Source organism: Planococcus citri, chromosome 3, assembly GCF_950023065.1.
Source record: "Planococcus citri chromosome 3, ihPlaCitr1.1, whole genome shotgun sequence".
Classification (NCBI taxonomy): Eukaryota; Metazoa; Arthropoda; class Insecta; order Hemiptera; family Pseudococcidae; genus Planococcus; species Planococcus citri.
This window is the reverse complement of record NC_088679.1, coordinates 5281359-5300280: the sequence shown is the minus strand read 5'-3', so window position 1 is coordinate 5300280 and position 18922 is coordinate 5281359. Positions and strand designations below refer to the sequence as shown.

At 33.5% G+C, this 18922-nt stretch overlaps 1 protein-coding gene across 4 annotated transcripts; it reads right to left on the bottom strand.

Annotated features, from left to right (window-relative positions):
- Positions 1-3864: 3864 nt before the first annotated feature.
- On the bottom strand, positions 3865-17473 carry LOC135839401 (DNA-binding protein RFX2-like). 4 transcript variants are annotated; one of them, XM_065355409.1, is made up of 17 exons: positions 17162-17473; positions 16289-16545; positions 16065-16188; positions 15910-15966; positions 15395-15500; positions 10565-10679; positions 10341-10472; positions 10082-10249; positions 9746-9927; positions 9439-9667; positions 9092-9351; positions 8884-9005; positions 6271-6368; positions 6032-6187; positions 5751-5953; positions 5510-5663; positions 3865-5174 (listed from the first exon to the last, which is right to left on the bottom strand). In XM_065355409.1, exons 2-17 carry the CDS (start codon positions 16496-16498, stop codon positions 5001-5003), a joined length of 2490 nt encoding a protein of 829 aa, XP_065211481.1. In that variant the 5' UTR covers positions 16499-16545; positions 17162-17473; the 3' UTR covers positions 3865-5000. The 4 variants fall into 4 exon arrangements, with proteins under 4 accessions (XP_065211481.1, XP_065211482.1, XP_065211480.1 ...); XM_065355410.1 differs by having other exon boundaries at positions 3865-5186; positions 10097-10249; XM_065355408.1 differs by having other exon boundaries at positions 3865-5186; positions 17162-17472.
- Between the last annotated feature and the right edge of the window lie 1449 nt (positions 17474-18922).

Below are 18922 nucleotides of genomic sequence, written 5' to 3'. Positions count from 1 at the left end.
ACTAAATTTTTAACATTATAGGTAACTATATTTTTCGAAAATTACTCAAATTCTTTATTTTGGATGAAAATTTGAATAATTTTCGAAAAATGTAGCGTGAAAAATTCAGTTGAATGGGAAATTGAAAGAAGTCCCTTGTGCGAGCGCGTGGGTCAGAATTTTCCCACGACAACACCGTGGGAAAAACTTGAGCGTCGGAGTAGCGGTTTTTTTAAATTTTACTGTGGAGCTAAACTCAAGCCTGACAGCTAAAATATACACAAAAAGATGCCACTTTGACTGCAAACAACTAAATACATCTATGCATACTTCTGGAATCTGGATACCCTCATTAACTAAAATTTCATTTGCTCAAAATTCATTTTTCGATTTTTGGGGTATTTTTGAAAAAATGGAAAACTGGAACTGGTTAAAAACTGAAACTGAAAAAAGCAAAACTGGTTTTTGGTAGTTCATTTTTTTCAACAAATTTAAAACATAAACTTAAACTGAAACTGAAACTGAAATGAGCAAAACTAAACTGAAAATTGAAAACTGAAACTATAAAAAAAAAATAAAACTGGAATGCAAGATTTTTTCATTACTGGTAAAAATGATGATTGGTCCTAAAAAATATTTAACCCTCTCGCCCCATTCAAATTTCACTGTTTCGAGCCATTGTGGAGCCTCCAGCGTGATTTTCGATTTCTCCATAATTCAGATTTTGCTCCAGAAAACATGAATCAACTTCGACAGCTAAAAATCGAGTTGAAAGCTTTGATCAAATACAAATACCTATCCTCAAAAATTGAGTGATAATTTTTCAAAAATGCAAACTATCTATAGTGAAAATTGCAAAGTTATAAACCTGCCATGTAATAAAAAATCAGCACAATTAAACAAGATTTTGGAAAAATTGCTTGAAAATTTGTTTAATTGTCATACTATAATATTATTTTGAATTATTTGAAAATTGATGGGTCATTCCATGTCAACTCAACCAATGTTTTTGAGTCATGTCTTTCGATTTCGCTCAAATTTTTTTTACAATATATATCCACCCAGTAAGTGATAACTCCGCAATCAGTTTGGTCCCAGTCCCAGCCCCCTCAGGGGGCGGGTGGGGGACTTCCATTATTTTCACATTGTCTCGAGGTACTCAACTTCAGCAGCCCATTCCTCCAAAACTATGATACTTTAATCAAAACTGATTTCACAGTTCAAAAGGGCATTGCATTTAAAACTTTTTAAGCATTTTGAAATTTTCAAAATTTGAAAGTTGAACTTTCAAATTGAAAGTTCAATTTCAAAATGGCGCTGTAAGTGGGAGCTACCATTTAAAATTTTGAAAAAATTTCCATAGATGAACTTTTTGATGCTTTTTTAAAATATTCAACCTTCGAGATGGGATCTCTTAATGGAGGGGGAGCACCCCCACCCCCAATTTTGGGCGAAACTTTCGAAAAAAAAATCTGGGGCATGTGACATATCGAATTCTATGTTTTTGGTGACACTGAACACGAATATGACGTCAGATTTTTGATAGGATCCCATCCATGGCCCCAGCACCTCCCCAAAGGGGGTAAAAGTTCAAAAAAGTGTTTTGTTCGTGCGACACATAGAATAGTACGTTTTTGGCGACGCTGAACACGAATATGACGTCAGATTTTTGATTGGACCCGTCCACGGCCCCCAGCACCTCCCCATAGGGGGTAACCCCCAAAAACATGGTTACATTCGTGTGACACATGAAATAGCATCTTTTCGATATCGCTGAACACAAATTGCCATAGTTTTTTAAATCGACCTCACCCATGGCCCTCAGAACCTTCCTCAGTAGGTAAAAGTCCAAAAAAAATGTTGGGGTCCGTGGATGGAGTCCAATCAAAAATCTGACGTCAAATTCGTGTTCAGCGTCACCAAAAACATACTACTCCATGTGTCGCACGAACAAATACACTTTTTTGATCTTTTACCCCCTTTGGGGAGGTACTGGGGGCCATGGATGGGGTCCTATCAAAAATCTGACGTCAAATTCGTGTTCAGCGTCACCAAAAACATACTACTTCATGTGTCGCACGAACAAATACACTTTTTTGAACTTTTACCCCCCTTTGGGGAGTTACTGAGGGCCATGGATAGGGTCCTACCAAAAATCTGACGTCATATTCATGTTCAGCGTCACCAAAAACATAGAATTCGATATGTCACATGCCCCAGATTTTCTTTTTGAAAGTTTCTCCCAAAATTGGGGGTGGGGGTGCTCCCCTTCCATTGAGAGATCCCATCTCAAAACTTAAATATTTCGAAAAAGCATCAAAAAGTTCATGTATGGAAATTTTTTCAAAATTTTAAATGGTAGCTCTCACTTACAGCGCCATTTTGAAATTTAAACTTTCAATTTGAAAGTTCAACTTTCAACTTTTGAAAATTTCAAAATGCTTAAAAAGTTCTAAATGCAATGTTTTTTCGAACTGTGAAATCAGTTTTGATCAAAGTATCATAGTTTTGGAGGAATGGGCTGCTGAAGTTGAGTACCTCGAGACAATGTGAAAATAATGGAAGCCCCCCACCCACCTCCTGAGGGGGCTGTGACCAAACTGATTGCGGAGTTATCACTTACTGGGTGGGTATATATTGTAAAAAAAATTTGAGCGAAATCGAAAGACATGACTTTCAAAATAGCCTTTTTTTGGTTGAGTTGACATGGAATTACCCTGATGCAACATTGAGAAAATTGAACAAAATACCTATCGCCAAAATGCCTATAATCTTAGAAAAAAATTGCAAAAAAGTGATCAATTTTATCAAAAGAAAACGAAATTGTGGAAAAAAACACTTGAAGTATCATAAAAACTGTAAATGATCAGAGAAATTACTTGAAAATTACCAAAAATTGATGAAATTTCAGTGATAATGACGTCGTCAACTCTGAAATTGTGAAAAATTCTGACATGATGGAGTTTTTTCCTCATTTTTTCCGTAATCAGTGCGACATTTTTTATGAAAATTACTCATTGAAGTTGAATTTCAGGTCTATGTGATTTAAAACAAAGTGACCAAAGGTCATTATTTTCCTTTTTTTTTTGATTTAGTACCCAGATTCCTTGAGCAGAGAAACCCAAAGAAACTCCAAAAGGTTAATAAAAAAAAAAAAGTAAAAATGAAGAATTCGCCAAAATTCTACTTAATATACTTACTTACCTTTTTCAACTCACATTTACGTTGGGACCCTTTCTAGCCCCTTTTAAAAATAATGAAAATAACGTTGGATAGTTTCTTCCGAACATCGGTTCCTTTCCGTTTGATATGAACAGCATCAGACTGCAATCTGTGTCCCTTTAAAAAAACACTTTCATCCCATCCTGACCATCTTCATATTGTTATCTTGTATCCTTGAAAGAAATAGTCCTTCCCTATTTCAATAGAAAATTCATCAAAAAAAAATTCGCGAGGATTTTGACCAAATTCAGTAAAGACTAATAAAGTCTGCACTGTGGAAAAATTTTAGCTCCAAAGTTGTGCCTGTAGATAAGTTATACGCTCATAAAAAAGGATTTTTTTTTGAAAAATCGAAATTTTTTTGCTCTAGCCCTTACCAAATTTTTTTTACGATAATGTATCAAAAAATTTTGGGATGGAATTTTTTCATATTTTCGATTTAAACCATTCCAAAGTTTTAGAGAAACACCATTTTTTCTCACCAGAAGTCAAAAATTTGTCAATTTTACCCACACACCATCACAAAATTTCACAAAAATTTCGTATTAACCTGTCCAAACAGTACACCATATTTTGTACGAAATTTATTAAAATTACAACAAAAAAAATCTTTACTTTTCTATGATAAATATTTTTAATTAAAAGAAATGAAAAAAAAAATCGATCGCTCAACAAAATTTTCTATTTTGTGATCACCTTAATTAAACCATCCTGTGAATTGCATTTTTTTTCACAAACATGGACTTCGTAAAAAATAAATAGGTAAATAAGGTAAGTACACGCAAACGATAGCACACAAAAAGCAGTGAAATTGAGAAAAAAAACTGCACACATAAATAAGTACTATTATTTTTTTTTATCGCTTAAAATAATAATGTATTAATACAGATGCGAAACATGATCCTGTAATATGCGAGGAAACTTGATGAGAACACGTCTTACAATTCAACACAGACTTTTTAAAAAATATATAATATATCAACAGTACAACCGTTATAAATGTTTCCTTCGACTCGAATTATTGTCTGTATTGAAATAAACTTTCTACGTAGGTAATAGGTACGTTAAACCAAAATATACTCTAGGAATAGGTATTTGCTCGTATGTGGTACCATAAAAGAATCGAACAATAATTAGATTTCAAGTATGCATAATAAGAAAGTATAATAAATTAAAATTCGCATCGTTCAACAACCCTGTAAGAATTTATAGAGAATAAAATCGAGTAAAATATAAAAGAGTTGAAACCATAAACGGTCGTGTCATTGCAGAAAAAAAAAAAGGTAAAAAAATCCTAAGCAAATTAATCTTTGAATAAAAACACACGCGCACATTAATTTATATAAATAATTCGTTAAAATATCATTTAAAACTGACTCGAAATCACGTTTAAGAAGCAATTAAAAGTAATCTTTAACCGCGAAAATATTATGCCAATTAACTACCTAGGTAAGTTCAATGTTACAGACATTTAAATAAGACCAGATAGCACACATATAACTCGAAAGAAAATGGCAAAAGGAAAACATAAAATCACATCGAACATTCAAATAATTTAGTTACAAAAAATAAATAAATTATAAGGTAGGTACCGAACGCGTTTTTAAAATTGAATCGCGTTCATTTTTTAAAATAAAATGCAGCCTTGCCTTAGCGAAAAGAACGAATAAGGAACTAAACATCATACTTATATTTGGCCTCATCGGAGCCCACATCTCGAATGAAAATAAATCAGAAACTTACTACGGAAATTATAGCTAGGTAAGTACATGGTACATCAAGTACTTGCACATTCACCATTATAATTTCATCCTTTTGGGCGATCCTATCTCCATGATATCGTTAGAAGCGAGCAATAAATTGGACGAATCGCTGTCTAATGCTTCGATCGTGATCGAGCCATCGTTACAGTCTGAAGTATCGTTGATAGTAACATCAAAGTTGACGTATTCCGGAGTCGCTGTTAGATATTTCTGGAAAAAAGACTACGAATGTTGAAAATGTGTAAGTCTTTGGAATTATACTAACGAGAAGACTACAAGATCGCATATTCTTCTGTTCTGAAGAAAATTTAAAAAATAAACCATTTTTAATTTTTATGTTCTTAAAAATTCAGTATGCAATTTTTCAGATTTTCGTCAAGTGCGATTTGAAAAAATATAACATAATTATAAGTCCATACTCTCATCTAGATTTAATTTTAAATAAATTCACGAATTTAAAATAAAAATCAGTCATATGACTTTGATACATACACATGAAGAGTTCTGCGATCATGTAGCGTTTCGATAATTTTATACAAACTTACTTCTCCCATAACCGCCATAGGAGTCTCGCCGGTAGCTTTGGCAACAAGATGTTCAATCACATAGAACATATATTCATCGTACAATAATCTAATTAAATGAAACGATCCGAAACTAGAGGCACTTCTCAAAGTCAAATCACGAATAACCATGGAACTAAAGAAAAGATACATTTATAAAATTAATAGACGGACGTTCGTACGATAGATTTTTATTTAAGTTCTCAATAAATGAACATCTCACCTGTAAAATGACCATTTCAATAAAAACTGACGAGCTGCTTTGATGTACGACTTTTTACCAACGTGTGGTTTTAATACTTCATCGACGACGTTTTTCAACCAATTGGCCCATTCTTCCAGAGAATTTTGTTGCTGTAAAGTGATCTTGAAATCTTCCTCCAATCGTCTGACCAGATTAGTATCACATTGGGAGACCCAGGATGCCTGATACAACAAAAAAATCATAAATAATTCTATATTATGTTTCATTTCAATATCTACGATCAGTTTCAGTTTTCTTACCTGTTCTTGAACGTTATGAAAATCAACTCGATTTAAATCAGTCAACATTTGATTTATTTGGGCGGAATTTTGTAAAACAGCTCGAGCAGCTTGAGCTAAATGATTCAGCGATGTGTAACGTCGAAGTGTTTGCGAAAACGCGCTGACCGTATTTGACTGCGAATATCAAAATAAATGGTAAAAATCATTCTGAACAGATTACTTATCAAGGAATCATTATTATGCTTTTCAGTACTTACCTTGATAACGGTCATTTCTCGAGGGCAGTCAACCATGGCAGATGACAACCATGTTTCTAAACTTTTGGCAAAATTACGGATGGACTGAGTTAAGGAACCTACGCAGAAATTGAAAAACATCGTTGTAAATATTTTTGTTGTGGTTATCTCACGAAGGAACCTCACGAAAGTGCGATAACCAATTTGACAAGAATTTTTTTCCAAGCAAAAGAGAACCTTGAGAGTAGTTCACCAGAAAATTTATAGCTGGCTAATTGCAAAATTATACAGACCCCATGAGGGGTTCAAATGTCTCAAAATGTCGATTTTTTAGACCATTCCGCAAAAAAAAATGAAATAATGTGCAAGAAAAGTAAAATAGTGACCCTTAAGACGTATCAAGCTTTAAAAAGTCTTAGGGTACAAAAAGTTCTTTTTGGGGTGCAAGAATTTTATTCCAACATCATGTGATTCGGCAGCTAAAGCTTTGGGAATCGTCTTTTCTAGCCGAAAATAGTGTTTGGTAGAGTTTGAGCACTATTTCGAGTCTGCACCTTCAAAAATGGGTATTTTTAAGGCTCAAAAATTTTTAAAAAATTTTCAAAAAAATTTCCAAAAATGTTCAAATTTCCAAAAATGGTCAAAAGTGCGACTGGGCTCTCAAAACTTTGGGAATTGTCTTTTCTTGTCATAAGTGGTGTTTGGTAAAGTTTGTGCACGCGATTACGAGTCTGCGTATTCAAAAAAAAATTTTGAGCCCTAAATTGTTCGAAAAATTTTCTAAAAATGGTCGAAAAGTGCGATTGGGCAGCTAAAACTTTGGGAAATGTATTTTCTAGCCGCAAGTACTGTTTTCTGGAGTTTGAGAGCTATTTCGAGTCTGTCCCTTCAAAAAGAGTATTTTCAGGACCCAAAATTTTCAAAAAAAATCCCCAAAAATGGTCAAAAAATAAAATTGGACAGTCAAAACATTGGGAATTGCCTTTTCTAGTCACAAGTAATGTTTGGTGTACTTAGTTTGAGTGCGATTTCAATTCAGTAATCGATAATGTATTTCATTAGGGCCCAAAATTTCCAAATACGGTCGAAAAGTGCGATTGGGCAACTCATGTTTTGGGACTTGTCTTTTCAAGTCGCAAGTAGTGTTTGATGGATTTCGGCCGTGATAGCAAGTCTGCGCACTCAAAAAAAAACATTTTTAGGGCCCAAAATTTTCGAAAAATTTCTGAAAAAATGGTCGAAAAGTGCGAATGGGCAGCTACAAAACTAGGAAACGTCCTTACTAGTCACAAAGTAGTGTTTGATGAAATTTGGACGCGATTGCAAGTCTATGCATTCAAAAAAAAATTTTTTTTGGCTCTAAATTTTTCGAAAAATTTTCCAAAAATGGTCAGATAATGCGACATGGTTAGCTGCACTTTGAGGAGTATTCTTTTCTAGTCACGAGACAAGATACTTCAAGTTTGGACGCAATTTTGAGATTGCGCATTCAATAGTGTATTGTTTAGGGTCCAAAATTTTTCAAAAAATTTCCCAAAAATGGCCGAAACGTGCCATTGAGCAGATAAAACTTTGGAAATTGTCTTTTCTAGTCAGAAGTAGTGTTTGGTGTAGTTTGGGCGCAATTTTGAGTCTCCGTATTCGATAGTGTATTTTTTAGGGCCCAAAATTTTTCAAAAAATTTCCCAAAAATGGCCAAAACGTGCAATTGGGCAGCTAAACCTTTGGGAATTGTGTTTCTATAGTCACTAGTATGTGTAGCGTATGTTGTAGTTTGGGCGAGATTTCGAGTCTGCGTATTCGATGGAGTATCTTTTGGGCCCAAAAACACTCAAGAATGCGATTACTCGGCTACAACTTTAAGAATCGTATTTTCAAATCAAAGTGGAGATTCAAACAATTCCCAACCGGCCATTTTTGGGAAAATTTTCAAATTTTTGGACCCCAAAAAATATTTTTATGGACCCTATGATTTTTTAATGCGTTTTCGACCATTTTTGAAATTTTTTTCAGATTTTTGGACCCCAAAAAATATTTTTATGGACCCTATGATTTTATAATGCTTTTTTGACCATTTTTCGGAAAGTTTTTAAAATGTTTGGACCCCAAAAAATATTTCATGGACCCTATGATTTTTTTAAAATGCGTTTTCGACCATTTTTGAAATAAGTTTTCAGATTTTTGGACCCCAAAACATTTTTTTATGGACCCTATGATTTTTTAAATGCTTTTTTGACCATTTTTGGGAAATTTTTTCAAATTTTTGGACCCCAAAAAGTATTTTTATGGACCCTACGATTTTTTAAATGCTTTTTCGACCATTTTTCGGAAATTTTTTCAAATTTTTGGACGCCCAAAAATAATTTATGGATGGCATGATCATCACTATTTTACCTTTTTGGAAAATTTTTCCAGTTTTTTTTTGCCAAGTTGTCTGAAAAATTGAAATTTTGAGACCTTTGAACCCCTGTGGAGCCCGTAGTTTTGCAATTGGGCAGCAATAAATTTCATGTGAGACTACCCTCTGGATCCCATCACTTAAAAAAAAAATTTTAATCGGGTCAAATCGGTTGCTGCACACTTGTGAAGTTCCCTGGTCAGCTCTGGTATTCTAACAAAGATGTCGATATTTACTTGGGATCGATCGTAATACGTCGGGGACTAGAACAGTGACTAGATTCTGATAAAAACGATAATCGACATAACGAACGAAATCTTGAACTTCCAGGCATTTCGACAGCTGATACAGTTTCGTTCTGTTGAAACAAAAGCAAAAAAAATTAATAAACTGGAGAATTTTTTTATAAGTCGAAACACTTTAATATGTATACAAAACACTCACTTAGATAGATATCTTTCTTCTTCGCAATCATCCAAACTATCTTGACAACGCCAAAACTCTCGCCACAACGATTTGATGGTTGAAAATTCTAAATTTTCAATAGCGTGTAAAAACATTTCACAATGTTCTCGATAAATACTACGAAAAGTATCTACATCGTCCAACGAACAATCTTCCGGTAGTGTTCCGTTATTGAAAGTAATCTCTGGAAAATCTGGAATCGCTGAGGCGCCATCTCCCAAGAATTGATTGTGTTGAGACTATGTAAAAACGAAGAAAAAATTTCAATGAGTCATATACATATAAAATGCATGAGTGAATTTACTCGTAGAACGCGAATATTTTACCTCTGGAGATGACACAGATTGATAAGAAGAAGTGGAATGATTTTGTTCGGTATTATATTGAGTGTCGTTTGTTTCAGGTTTGCTGGATCTGAAACGTTTCTGTGTTTGGCACGTGTTACCGTTGGTAGTTCGATTAGTGAATGTACCATTTTCTTCATTCACTGATAAATTATTCAAAGGAGAGTCTGGTTTCAAACGTATGCCATAATAATGGTACTTGGAATTACCCCTGAAAATTACATCGTACGAAATTATTCGAGAACTGACACAAAAAGATTAATATTATCAATTAAACAATCTCAGTCACCTGGTTCCTAAACGTCTAGTTCTTAATCCTACGAATACGGATCTGATTAATTTGCCAAACGATGCAGCATTCACGGGATCTATTTTACTTTCGCTGCAATGGTGCATATAATAATAATATAAAGTTGAGCGAGGTAGCGATACTCCGTCCGCCGTTTCGTAATTATCTAAAAGCCATTGTACCTGCGCAAGAAATTATACACGAACTTATCAGTTCAACGAACAGTGACATTTTTAGTAATTTGGGTAACAATAATTGAAATAAGATTCGAACATTTTCTTTGAATAAAATTGCGGTAGAGATACATCTTGAAATTTAAATTTTATGGAAACTTACGGTGGCTGGAGATACCTTAGGGATATGATTGATGTTGCTGGCTGTATCGGCAGAATGCTGTAAATTGTTGTTATTGGCCACAGTTTCATTCGACGTACTAGGAGCAGATACTACTACGTTATTAGTCGTGTTATTTGTACTAGTTGAGTTGACCAAATATGACACATCCTAAAATAATGAAATGCATAAACAAACATTGAAAATTGTACAGATTAAATAGGTACGATAGGGTTGAAAATGAAACGTTTTGGAAACTCACAGACGTAGATGTGTTTCTCGCAGTGGTAGCAGTAATAATAGTATGATCACTGTCGACGTTTTGTTGTATCAGATAAGGACCATTGTTAATAATTTGAGATTGATTATTACCTTGGTTGATATTATTAGCAACCTGAAAATAGGTAATTTAAAAAATAAATCGCATCAAAAGTAGGCTTCTACAAGGTGTGCTTAGTTCACTACAAGAATATAATTTCAACTTACTCTAATTACTTGAGAATATGCTACCGGACTACCGCTGTTTGTTTGATAATACTGGCCGGAAGTTGGAGAATACATCGTTGTTCCAGTATCATTGACGGTGTATACAGGATAAGCCCTGAAATTCATCGCATAGGTAGGTAAGTCGTAATATCTGTAGCTTTTATTACATAGAACTTCTTTTACTAGAAATTTTCAAAAAAATCCTTTCCTTTTGCTACAATTTTCAGATCTTGGTTTTTTGTCAAAAATTCTTGATTTTTTGAGCAGAATGGCTCGAAATTGTTGTCTTTTTGCAGAAAATTTCAAAACGTCTCACCCATAAGGGAAGTGTCCAAACCAGCACAAAAATGTTTGAACTAGTCAAAGAGGAATTATTCTTTTTTCGATTTTTGGGTAAAATTTTAAAAACTCAAATTTGAGCCAAAATTACGTATAGAAAAAAAATCAAAATTTCAACAAATTGACCTAGAAAGCTGAAATTTGGTTTGAACCCCATTTTTGACCTCCCGAGTTGGTTGGTGGTGGTTTTGAACCGTTCTGAAGGCTCCAACAGATTTTTAGATTTCTCCAGTTTTCAAAAAAAAAAAAAAAAAAAAAAAAAACATTGTAAATAGGGTGAAAATGAAATTAAACATCGTTATAAACTCGGATTTACCATCTTCGCGACCATTTTTATCGATTTAGGTACATTGCCAAATTTTTTTATGCGGGTTGAAATCCAAAATTTTCTCGGGGAATTATTTTTTGAAGAAATGAAAAAAATCAAAACCCACCACAGGCCCCAGAACAGTTTGAACCCGTTACCAATCAACTCAGCATGTCAAACATAGGTTTTCAACCCATAAATTTTAAAAAAAGGGAGCCTTTTTGAAATTAACATTGCCAGAAAGCGAGATAGACTTCATACAATATTTTAACCAGAAGCAGAACTTCAAGGCAATTGTTGGAAAAATAAACTTTTTTGCAATTTTGTGTTTTAATAAACGAAAATTCTAGGCCAAACCTAAAGGTTTTGTGCTTTTTGCTAAAATTTTCAAAGTTTTGTTTTTAGCCAAAAATTGATAAAATTCACGCCTTTTCAATTGTTAAAAACAAGTTTCCCAACAAAAATTTACACAAACTTATTGGTTTTTTTTTTGTCAATAATTCTCAAAAGGTCCTGCTTTTTAACCAAGGTTGCCAAAGTCATACTTTTCACCAAAAATTGGCTTTTTTGACACAATTTGCAATAATTCCCACTTTCTGTCGACATTGCTAAAAAGTCTCGGTTTTTGCTGCAGGTAAAAATTGTCGTTTTTTGACAGAAAATTACAAAAATTCGCAATTTTTTTTACTAAAATTACTCAAATTCAGCAGAAAAATCCAAAAAGTCTCACTCTTTTCCAAAAATTGTTCAAAATTCTCGTTTTTTCGATGGGAATTGCGAAAAAACCTACAAGTATATGCATATAATTGTTTTGTCTTGAATTACCTAACTAAAGTGAAAGTTCTGCTTTTTAATAAAATTTTAAAACTTCAGATTTTTACAAAAAATTGACAAAAACTCGCGTTATACCAAAATTTCTAACAAGCACCTTTTCCCCAAAGATTTCAAAAAGTTTTCTTTAAAAAAAAAAAAAACAACAATTATCCAAAATATTAGCTTTTTTCCCGGAAATTGCAGAAACAAACGCCTTTCCTGTGGCTAAAATTGCCAAAATTTCACATTTTACCAAAAATTCTCAAAAAAGAGAAGTTGCGATAAGGCCATTTTTTGGCACCAGCTAATTACCGACTCAACCACTCTTAAAATGTTGTAATAAATGTTCCAAATACGAATCCGTGGTTGGTTAACCCAAAATGACCATTTTTTGTGCTCCAGGGGTTCCCAAAGTTGCGAATAAAAAAATAATTTTAGGAACCACTGAGTATTATTTTCAAAAAACCTTTTTAGCGTAAAATATCTGTTTGAAACCGATAAACTTTATACGAGGAGATTTTTCTATTTTCGACCCCTGGACGCAGAAATGGGGGGGGGGTCAATTTTTTGAAAATTTTGGAACCACCATTTTGGACCTACCCCTTCGAACCCCGCAGAAAAACTTTTTACATTTCATTAGTATCTGAAAGACCTCCATCGTACGAAATTTTGAGCTCAACAAAAATTTTCGCTGGTACTCAAAAATCCAATTTTCCAATTTTTCGTAATTTCGATATTTTGGGAACCCCTGGAAAACTAGAAACCTGTGATTTGCGCCAAACGTTACGTGTTGAATTATTCAAAGACCTAGATGAAAAAGTTGAATTAACTCCCCGTATATCCGCAATTTTGAACCCTTTTTTCAGACCCCCCCCCCATCTTGGGCACCACTAAAAATGACGTTTGTGCATATTTTTTCAAATAAACTGAAGAATTTACATTCGAAACATACTAGCAAGTGCTCGATAATTTTTCATATAATTATTACAGTAACTTTTAAAATTGAACTATTTTGGATCAAATTCTGCGATTTAAATCTTCGAAAAGGCGTGAAAATAACGTTTTCATGATTTCAACAAAGTAAAAATGTCAGAATTTGACCTAAAATAGCTCAATTTTGAAAGTTACAGGAAAAATCAAATGAAAAATTATCGAGGACTTGCTAGTGTGTTTCAAACGTAAATTATTCAATTTATTTGAAAAAATATGCATAAACGTCTTTCTTAGGGGTGCCTAAAGTGGGGGGCTCTAAAAAATTTTTCCAAAATTACGAATATACAGAGAGCTTAATTCAACTTTTTCACCTAGGTAATTAAATATATACCTCAACACGTAACGTTTAGCGCAAATCACAGGTTTCTAGTTTTCCAGGGGTTCCCAAAATATCGAAATTACGAAAAATTGGAAAATTGGATTTTTGAGTACCAGCGAAAATTTTTGTTGAGCTCAAAATTTCGTACGATGGAGGTCTTTCAGATACTAATGAAATGTAAAAAGTTTTTCTGCGGGGTTCGAAGGGGTAGGTCCAAAATGGTGGTTCCAAAATTTTCAAAAAATTGACCCCCCCCCCATTTCTGCGTCCAGGGGTCGAAAATAGAAAAATCTCCTCGTATAAAGTTTATCGGTTTCAAACAGATATTTTACGCTAAAAAGGTTTTTTGAAAATAATACTCAGTGGTTCCTAAAATTATTTTTTTATTCGCAACTTTGGGAACCCCTGGAGCACAAAAAATGGTCATTTTGGGTTAACCAACCACGGATTCGTATTTGGAACATTTATTACAACATTTTAAGAGTGGTTGAGTCGGTAATTAGCTGGTGCCAAAAAATGGCCTTATCGCAACTTCTCTTTTTTGAGAATTTTTGGTAAAATGTGAAATTTTGGCAATTTTAGCCACAGGAAAGGCGTTTGTTTCTGCAATTTCCGGGAAAAAAGCTAATATTTTGGATAATTGTTGTTTTTTTTTTTTTTTTAAAGAAAACTTTTTGAAATCTTTGGGGAAAAGATGCTTGTTAGAAATTTTGGTATATCGCGAGTTTTTGTCAATTTTTTGTAAAAATCTGAAGTTTTAAAATTTTATTAAAAAGCAGAACTTTCACTTTAGTTAGGTAATTCAAGACAAAACAATTATATGCATATACTTGTAGGTTTTTTCGCAATTCCCATCGAAAAAACGAGAATTTTGAACAATTTTTGGAAAAGAGTGAGACCTTTTTGGATTTTTCTGCTGAATTTGAGTAATTTTAGTAAAAAAAATTGCGAATTTTTGTAATTTTCTGTCAAAAAACGACAATTTTTACCTGCAGCAAAAACCGAGACTTTTTAGCAATGTCGACAGAAAGTGGGAATTATTGCAAATTGTGTCAAAAAAGCCAATTTTTGGTGAAAAGTATGACTTTGGCAACCTTGGTTAAAAAGCAGGACCTTTTGAGAATTATTGACAAAAAAAACCAATAAGTTTGTGTAAATTTTTGGTGGGAACGAAAATAGAAAAATCTCCTCGTATAAAGTTTATCGGTTTCAAACAGATATTTTACGCTAAAAAGGTTTTTGAAAATAATACTCAGTGGTTCCTAACATTATTTTTTTATTAACAACTTTGGGAACCCCTGGAGCCCAAAAAATAGTCATTTTGGGTTAACCAACCACGGATTCGTATTTGGAACATTTATTACAACATTTTAAGAGTGGTTGAGTCGATAATTAGCTAGTGCCAAAAAATGGCCTTATCGTAACTCCTCCTTTTCGATTTTTCCAAAATGACAGAAATTTTTGTTTTTTGAAAATATACAGACAAATTTTTAGAGAATATTCCAAAAAGCCTGACATTTTTTAAAGAACAACGAAGTCTCGTTTTTTGACTAAAATTGGAGAAAAAAGTGGGTAGGTAGTAGGTACCTATCCAAGTGTTATTTTTTGACCTTTTTTACAATTATCAAACAATAGGTCCTACTTTTTTCTCAAATTGTAGGTACTCTCACTTCTTCTTTTTACAAAAATTCTCACTCATCACCAAAATTGCTAAAAAGTTTTACACTTTTTTGGCAATAATTTCCAAAAGGTTGTGCTTTTTGCTAAGATTATTGCCAAGGTTTTGATTTTTTTTTGCCTTTTGCCTAAAATTGAAAAAATTACCAAAAAGTTGCAAAATTAGTTCAACCTTTTAAAATAAAATTTTCAAATTTGAAATATTCTGTTTTTTGGTTATTTTTTTCTTCGTACCTACATAAATTTATTTTTTGTTCGTTTTTTTCATTTTTTTGGTTACCAAAGTTAGATACGTTTTTTTTTTGAAAAAAATTGAGTACGAAGCTACGAACTCTACATTTTCTGAGATTTGAATCTACGTAAAAATAGCTCATTTACTTACATTTGTCCATTAGTTGTATAGATCGTTTGGTCTGTTGTACCATCCACATACTGGACATAAGTTGAGTGAGATACCCCATTTGTACCAACAGTTTCAGTTTCTGGTACTGAAAAAAACACAATCGTTATGAAAATTCCATCGCTCTAAAATATACCTAAGAATAAAAAGATCTCTACAACAAATATGTAGGTAGGTAAATAATGTAAGATGGCATGAAACGAAACCGAACAGAAATTCATGATAATGGGAAACATTTTCAAAACACTGGTAAAGTAGAATCTTACATTTTGTGTTTTCAAAATAAATTAGGTGAGTAGGTAAGAAGTAAACGAGGATATAGTCATCAAAATAAGTGCAATTTTTGGAGGAAAAAAAATACGACGCTTCAACATGCAATTAAAATTACACAAGCATCTATTTGTACCTATCAGTCGAGTTTATATACTCGTATTTCATCATTCGTATCTCTTTTACAACGCTAAATTTCAAACTACTTCCTCAAAACCTACTCTTACCTATGGACGGAGTAACCGGTGTTAATGAGGTATATGATCTAGCTGCTGCAGTACCTTCTATATTGTAGGCATGAAAACATATATTATTCGATTAAGTAACACATTCTTATAAGCTAGAGAGGATAGATTTGAAAAAATAGATAAAAAATATTTACCAGGAACCGTAATATAATGAGTATTTTCAACGATGGTTCTGGCTCCTCTTTCGATAACTCGATCTTCGCTCGTTTCTGTAATTACATCGTCTGCGTCTAATTTTGGCGACGGTTGATCATTGGTCTATGAACAAGAATAAAACGTGTTAGGTTTGTTTTTTTTCTATACGAAGGTATCTAGCAAAAGCACTGGAGCGATGAATAATAAAATGAAATGTGATTACAATTTCGCTGACTTGTTTCAATATGGTATGCCTGGGTGGTGATGTATTTACTATAGTGGTTGGTTGAACTAATAAGGTCTGACCGGATGCATTCGCTACGACGGTTATGGTCGCAGTGCCACCGGTTGTTAACAGCTGGCCGGCTGTTGCCATCGTCGGCGATGGTGAATTTCGATTGGTGTTTTCAGTGACACTAAACGTTGCCATCATTATTGACGGGTTTCATGTGATACTCGTGTACTCGCAAATATTATAATCTGTAATAAAATAATCGATAAAATAGAATGGTAATTTTTTCATTCGAACGTTTGTTTATTGAATTGCAACTCTTCACAATATATTCAGCTATAAGAAACTGAACGTACATAATGATTGTTTATGAACTGTTCTTAGATATCTAAAAAGTTTTCGTAAGCGAGCAGTAATTTATACCTCAATTAAGTAGGCCTAAAATCATTTTCATCTCATAATAATATTTCATATGATCAAAAGTCACCACTGCAATAGTTCATTATCAATATTATGATACTAGATGCACTTCTCACACTCACACAATCATGCAATATTACATGGGTAGTTAATTTGAAACTATAGATACATAACTGGGAAGTAATAACTGCACCGAATTCTGCTGATGCATTATAATGATCCTTGAAGTTGATCAATAAGTATAAGTATTTTGTTGAATAAACCAAGGCATTAAAATTGGTTACATGGCTGTACCCACAGAAAATTGGGTGCCACAGATCGCGTAGCTTAAAACTCCTCCATACTGTTTGTACGATTAGGTAATTAGATCAACAATTGCAGTATAATTAATGTTAAGTATAATGTGCAATGAAATAAAATACGTTTAAATTAATTTATATTCACCTTTTTTACTTTTTGTTGATGAAAGAGGCGTTTTCCGTGGCTATGACTACGGCTTCATGCGTTGCTATGTCAGGTTATAGAAACACACTACAAATAGCCACAAACCGATTCGTTAATCGCTTAGATTGTATTGTTTTACATAATTTTAAACACTGGTCATGTGATTTGAAAAATTTAAATGCGAATGTCATCAAAATGGCAACGAAAAAGGCTTATTTCTAACAGATATTTTCACTACAAGACGCAGTTATCAAACTGTTTGTGTGGTTGCTAAGCAAAAAAATGGATCATCGCGACACGGATATGTACAAAAAACACGTCAGTCCTGGCAGATAAACCATCCAAAGTACCATTTCATTTAGTACTGCATCGAGAAAGTAGATTTCGCCAGCATCGAGGTTCTTTTTGAGTTATGGGACTGAAACTGAAATTTTTGAAAAAAGCATAGGTACTGAAACCTCCACAGTCAAAATTTCAGCTTCTGACCATTTTTAGTGATATGCCAAAAGAAAAAGTATTTGACCAGTAAAAATAATGAAAATTAGGCCTGAAACAAATACTATTAACGCCCAAATCCAAATTTCACCGTTTCGAGCTATTTTAGAGGCCCTAAAGAGGCTGCAGCGAGATTTTCGATGTCTCCAGAACTTTGAATAGTTACGACTAATATGAGCCTTGCTCCCTTATCGCTTCGTCTTCTTCGAGAAAATTGAAATTTTTTGAGTACAAACAAGTTGACGTTTTTTGAGAAAATTTTTCATCAGAGTGATCGAATTCGAACTTTTTGCAAAAAAATAGAATCTTCTATCTTTCGAAACAAATTAGAATTGTGAACTCTGAATAGTGAAATGTCCATCAAAAGTCAAAACTGGGAAAATGGAGTTTTCCGATCAAACCAGCTGCTTGAAAAGTGAAAACGTTTATTGCACGAGCAACCAGGTGTTGATAAAATTGCCTAACCAGTTTGCCGTAAATACGAATGTACATTTTTATTGGTATTATTTTTTTAAAAAGAACCTTTGAATTATGAAAGCGAACAGGATGGAAATTCTGGCCATGGTTTCTATTTGACCCGCAGAATTCATTTCCAATTTGAGATTCTCTTCACAGTTTTTTCTTGTATTAAGAATTTGCTAATTTTGGGCCTCAAAATTGAACAAAATACTATTTTTTAAAAATTGTATTCTAGTCACTAGTCCGGCATATGACATAGAAGTAATTGCACCCCCCCCCCACCCGCCGATCATCCGGGACAACTTTTTTCTTAAAGGGACATCCGAAGGAACATTTTAAAGCAACTTACTTAAAAAATGGAGGCCATTTTCATTGACAGGTCAGCCGGAATCGCAGATTTTGCGTTTCAACATAGGACTTGCACGAAATTTTTCAAACCTTACGAAAGTAGATCGTAAGATCATGCAAATCACCTGTCAAAATTTCAAGTGCTAAATTGCGTTTTTCGATTTTTGGTGAATTTTTGAAAATCCAATTTAGGTCAAAAATGAGGGAAAAAATCAAAAGTTTACCAAATTGACCAAGAAAGCTGAAATTTGGGATATACCCTATTTTCGACATGCCAAATCGATTGGAAACGATTTCAAACCGTTTTGAGCAGTTCTGGAGCCTCCAGCAGATTTTTTATTGGAGTTGTAAAGCTGAAATTTATTCTAAAAACTAAATTCAATACGCTACGAAGTATTGCAGGTGAATTTCAGGTCGTTTTGGAGCCTCCAGCGACTTTTTGAAAATTCCTGAAGCCTC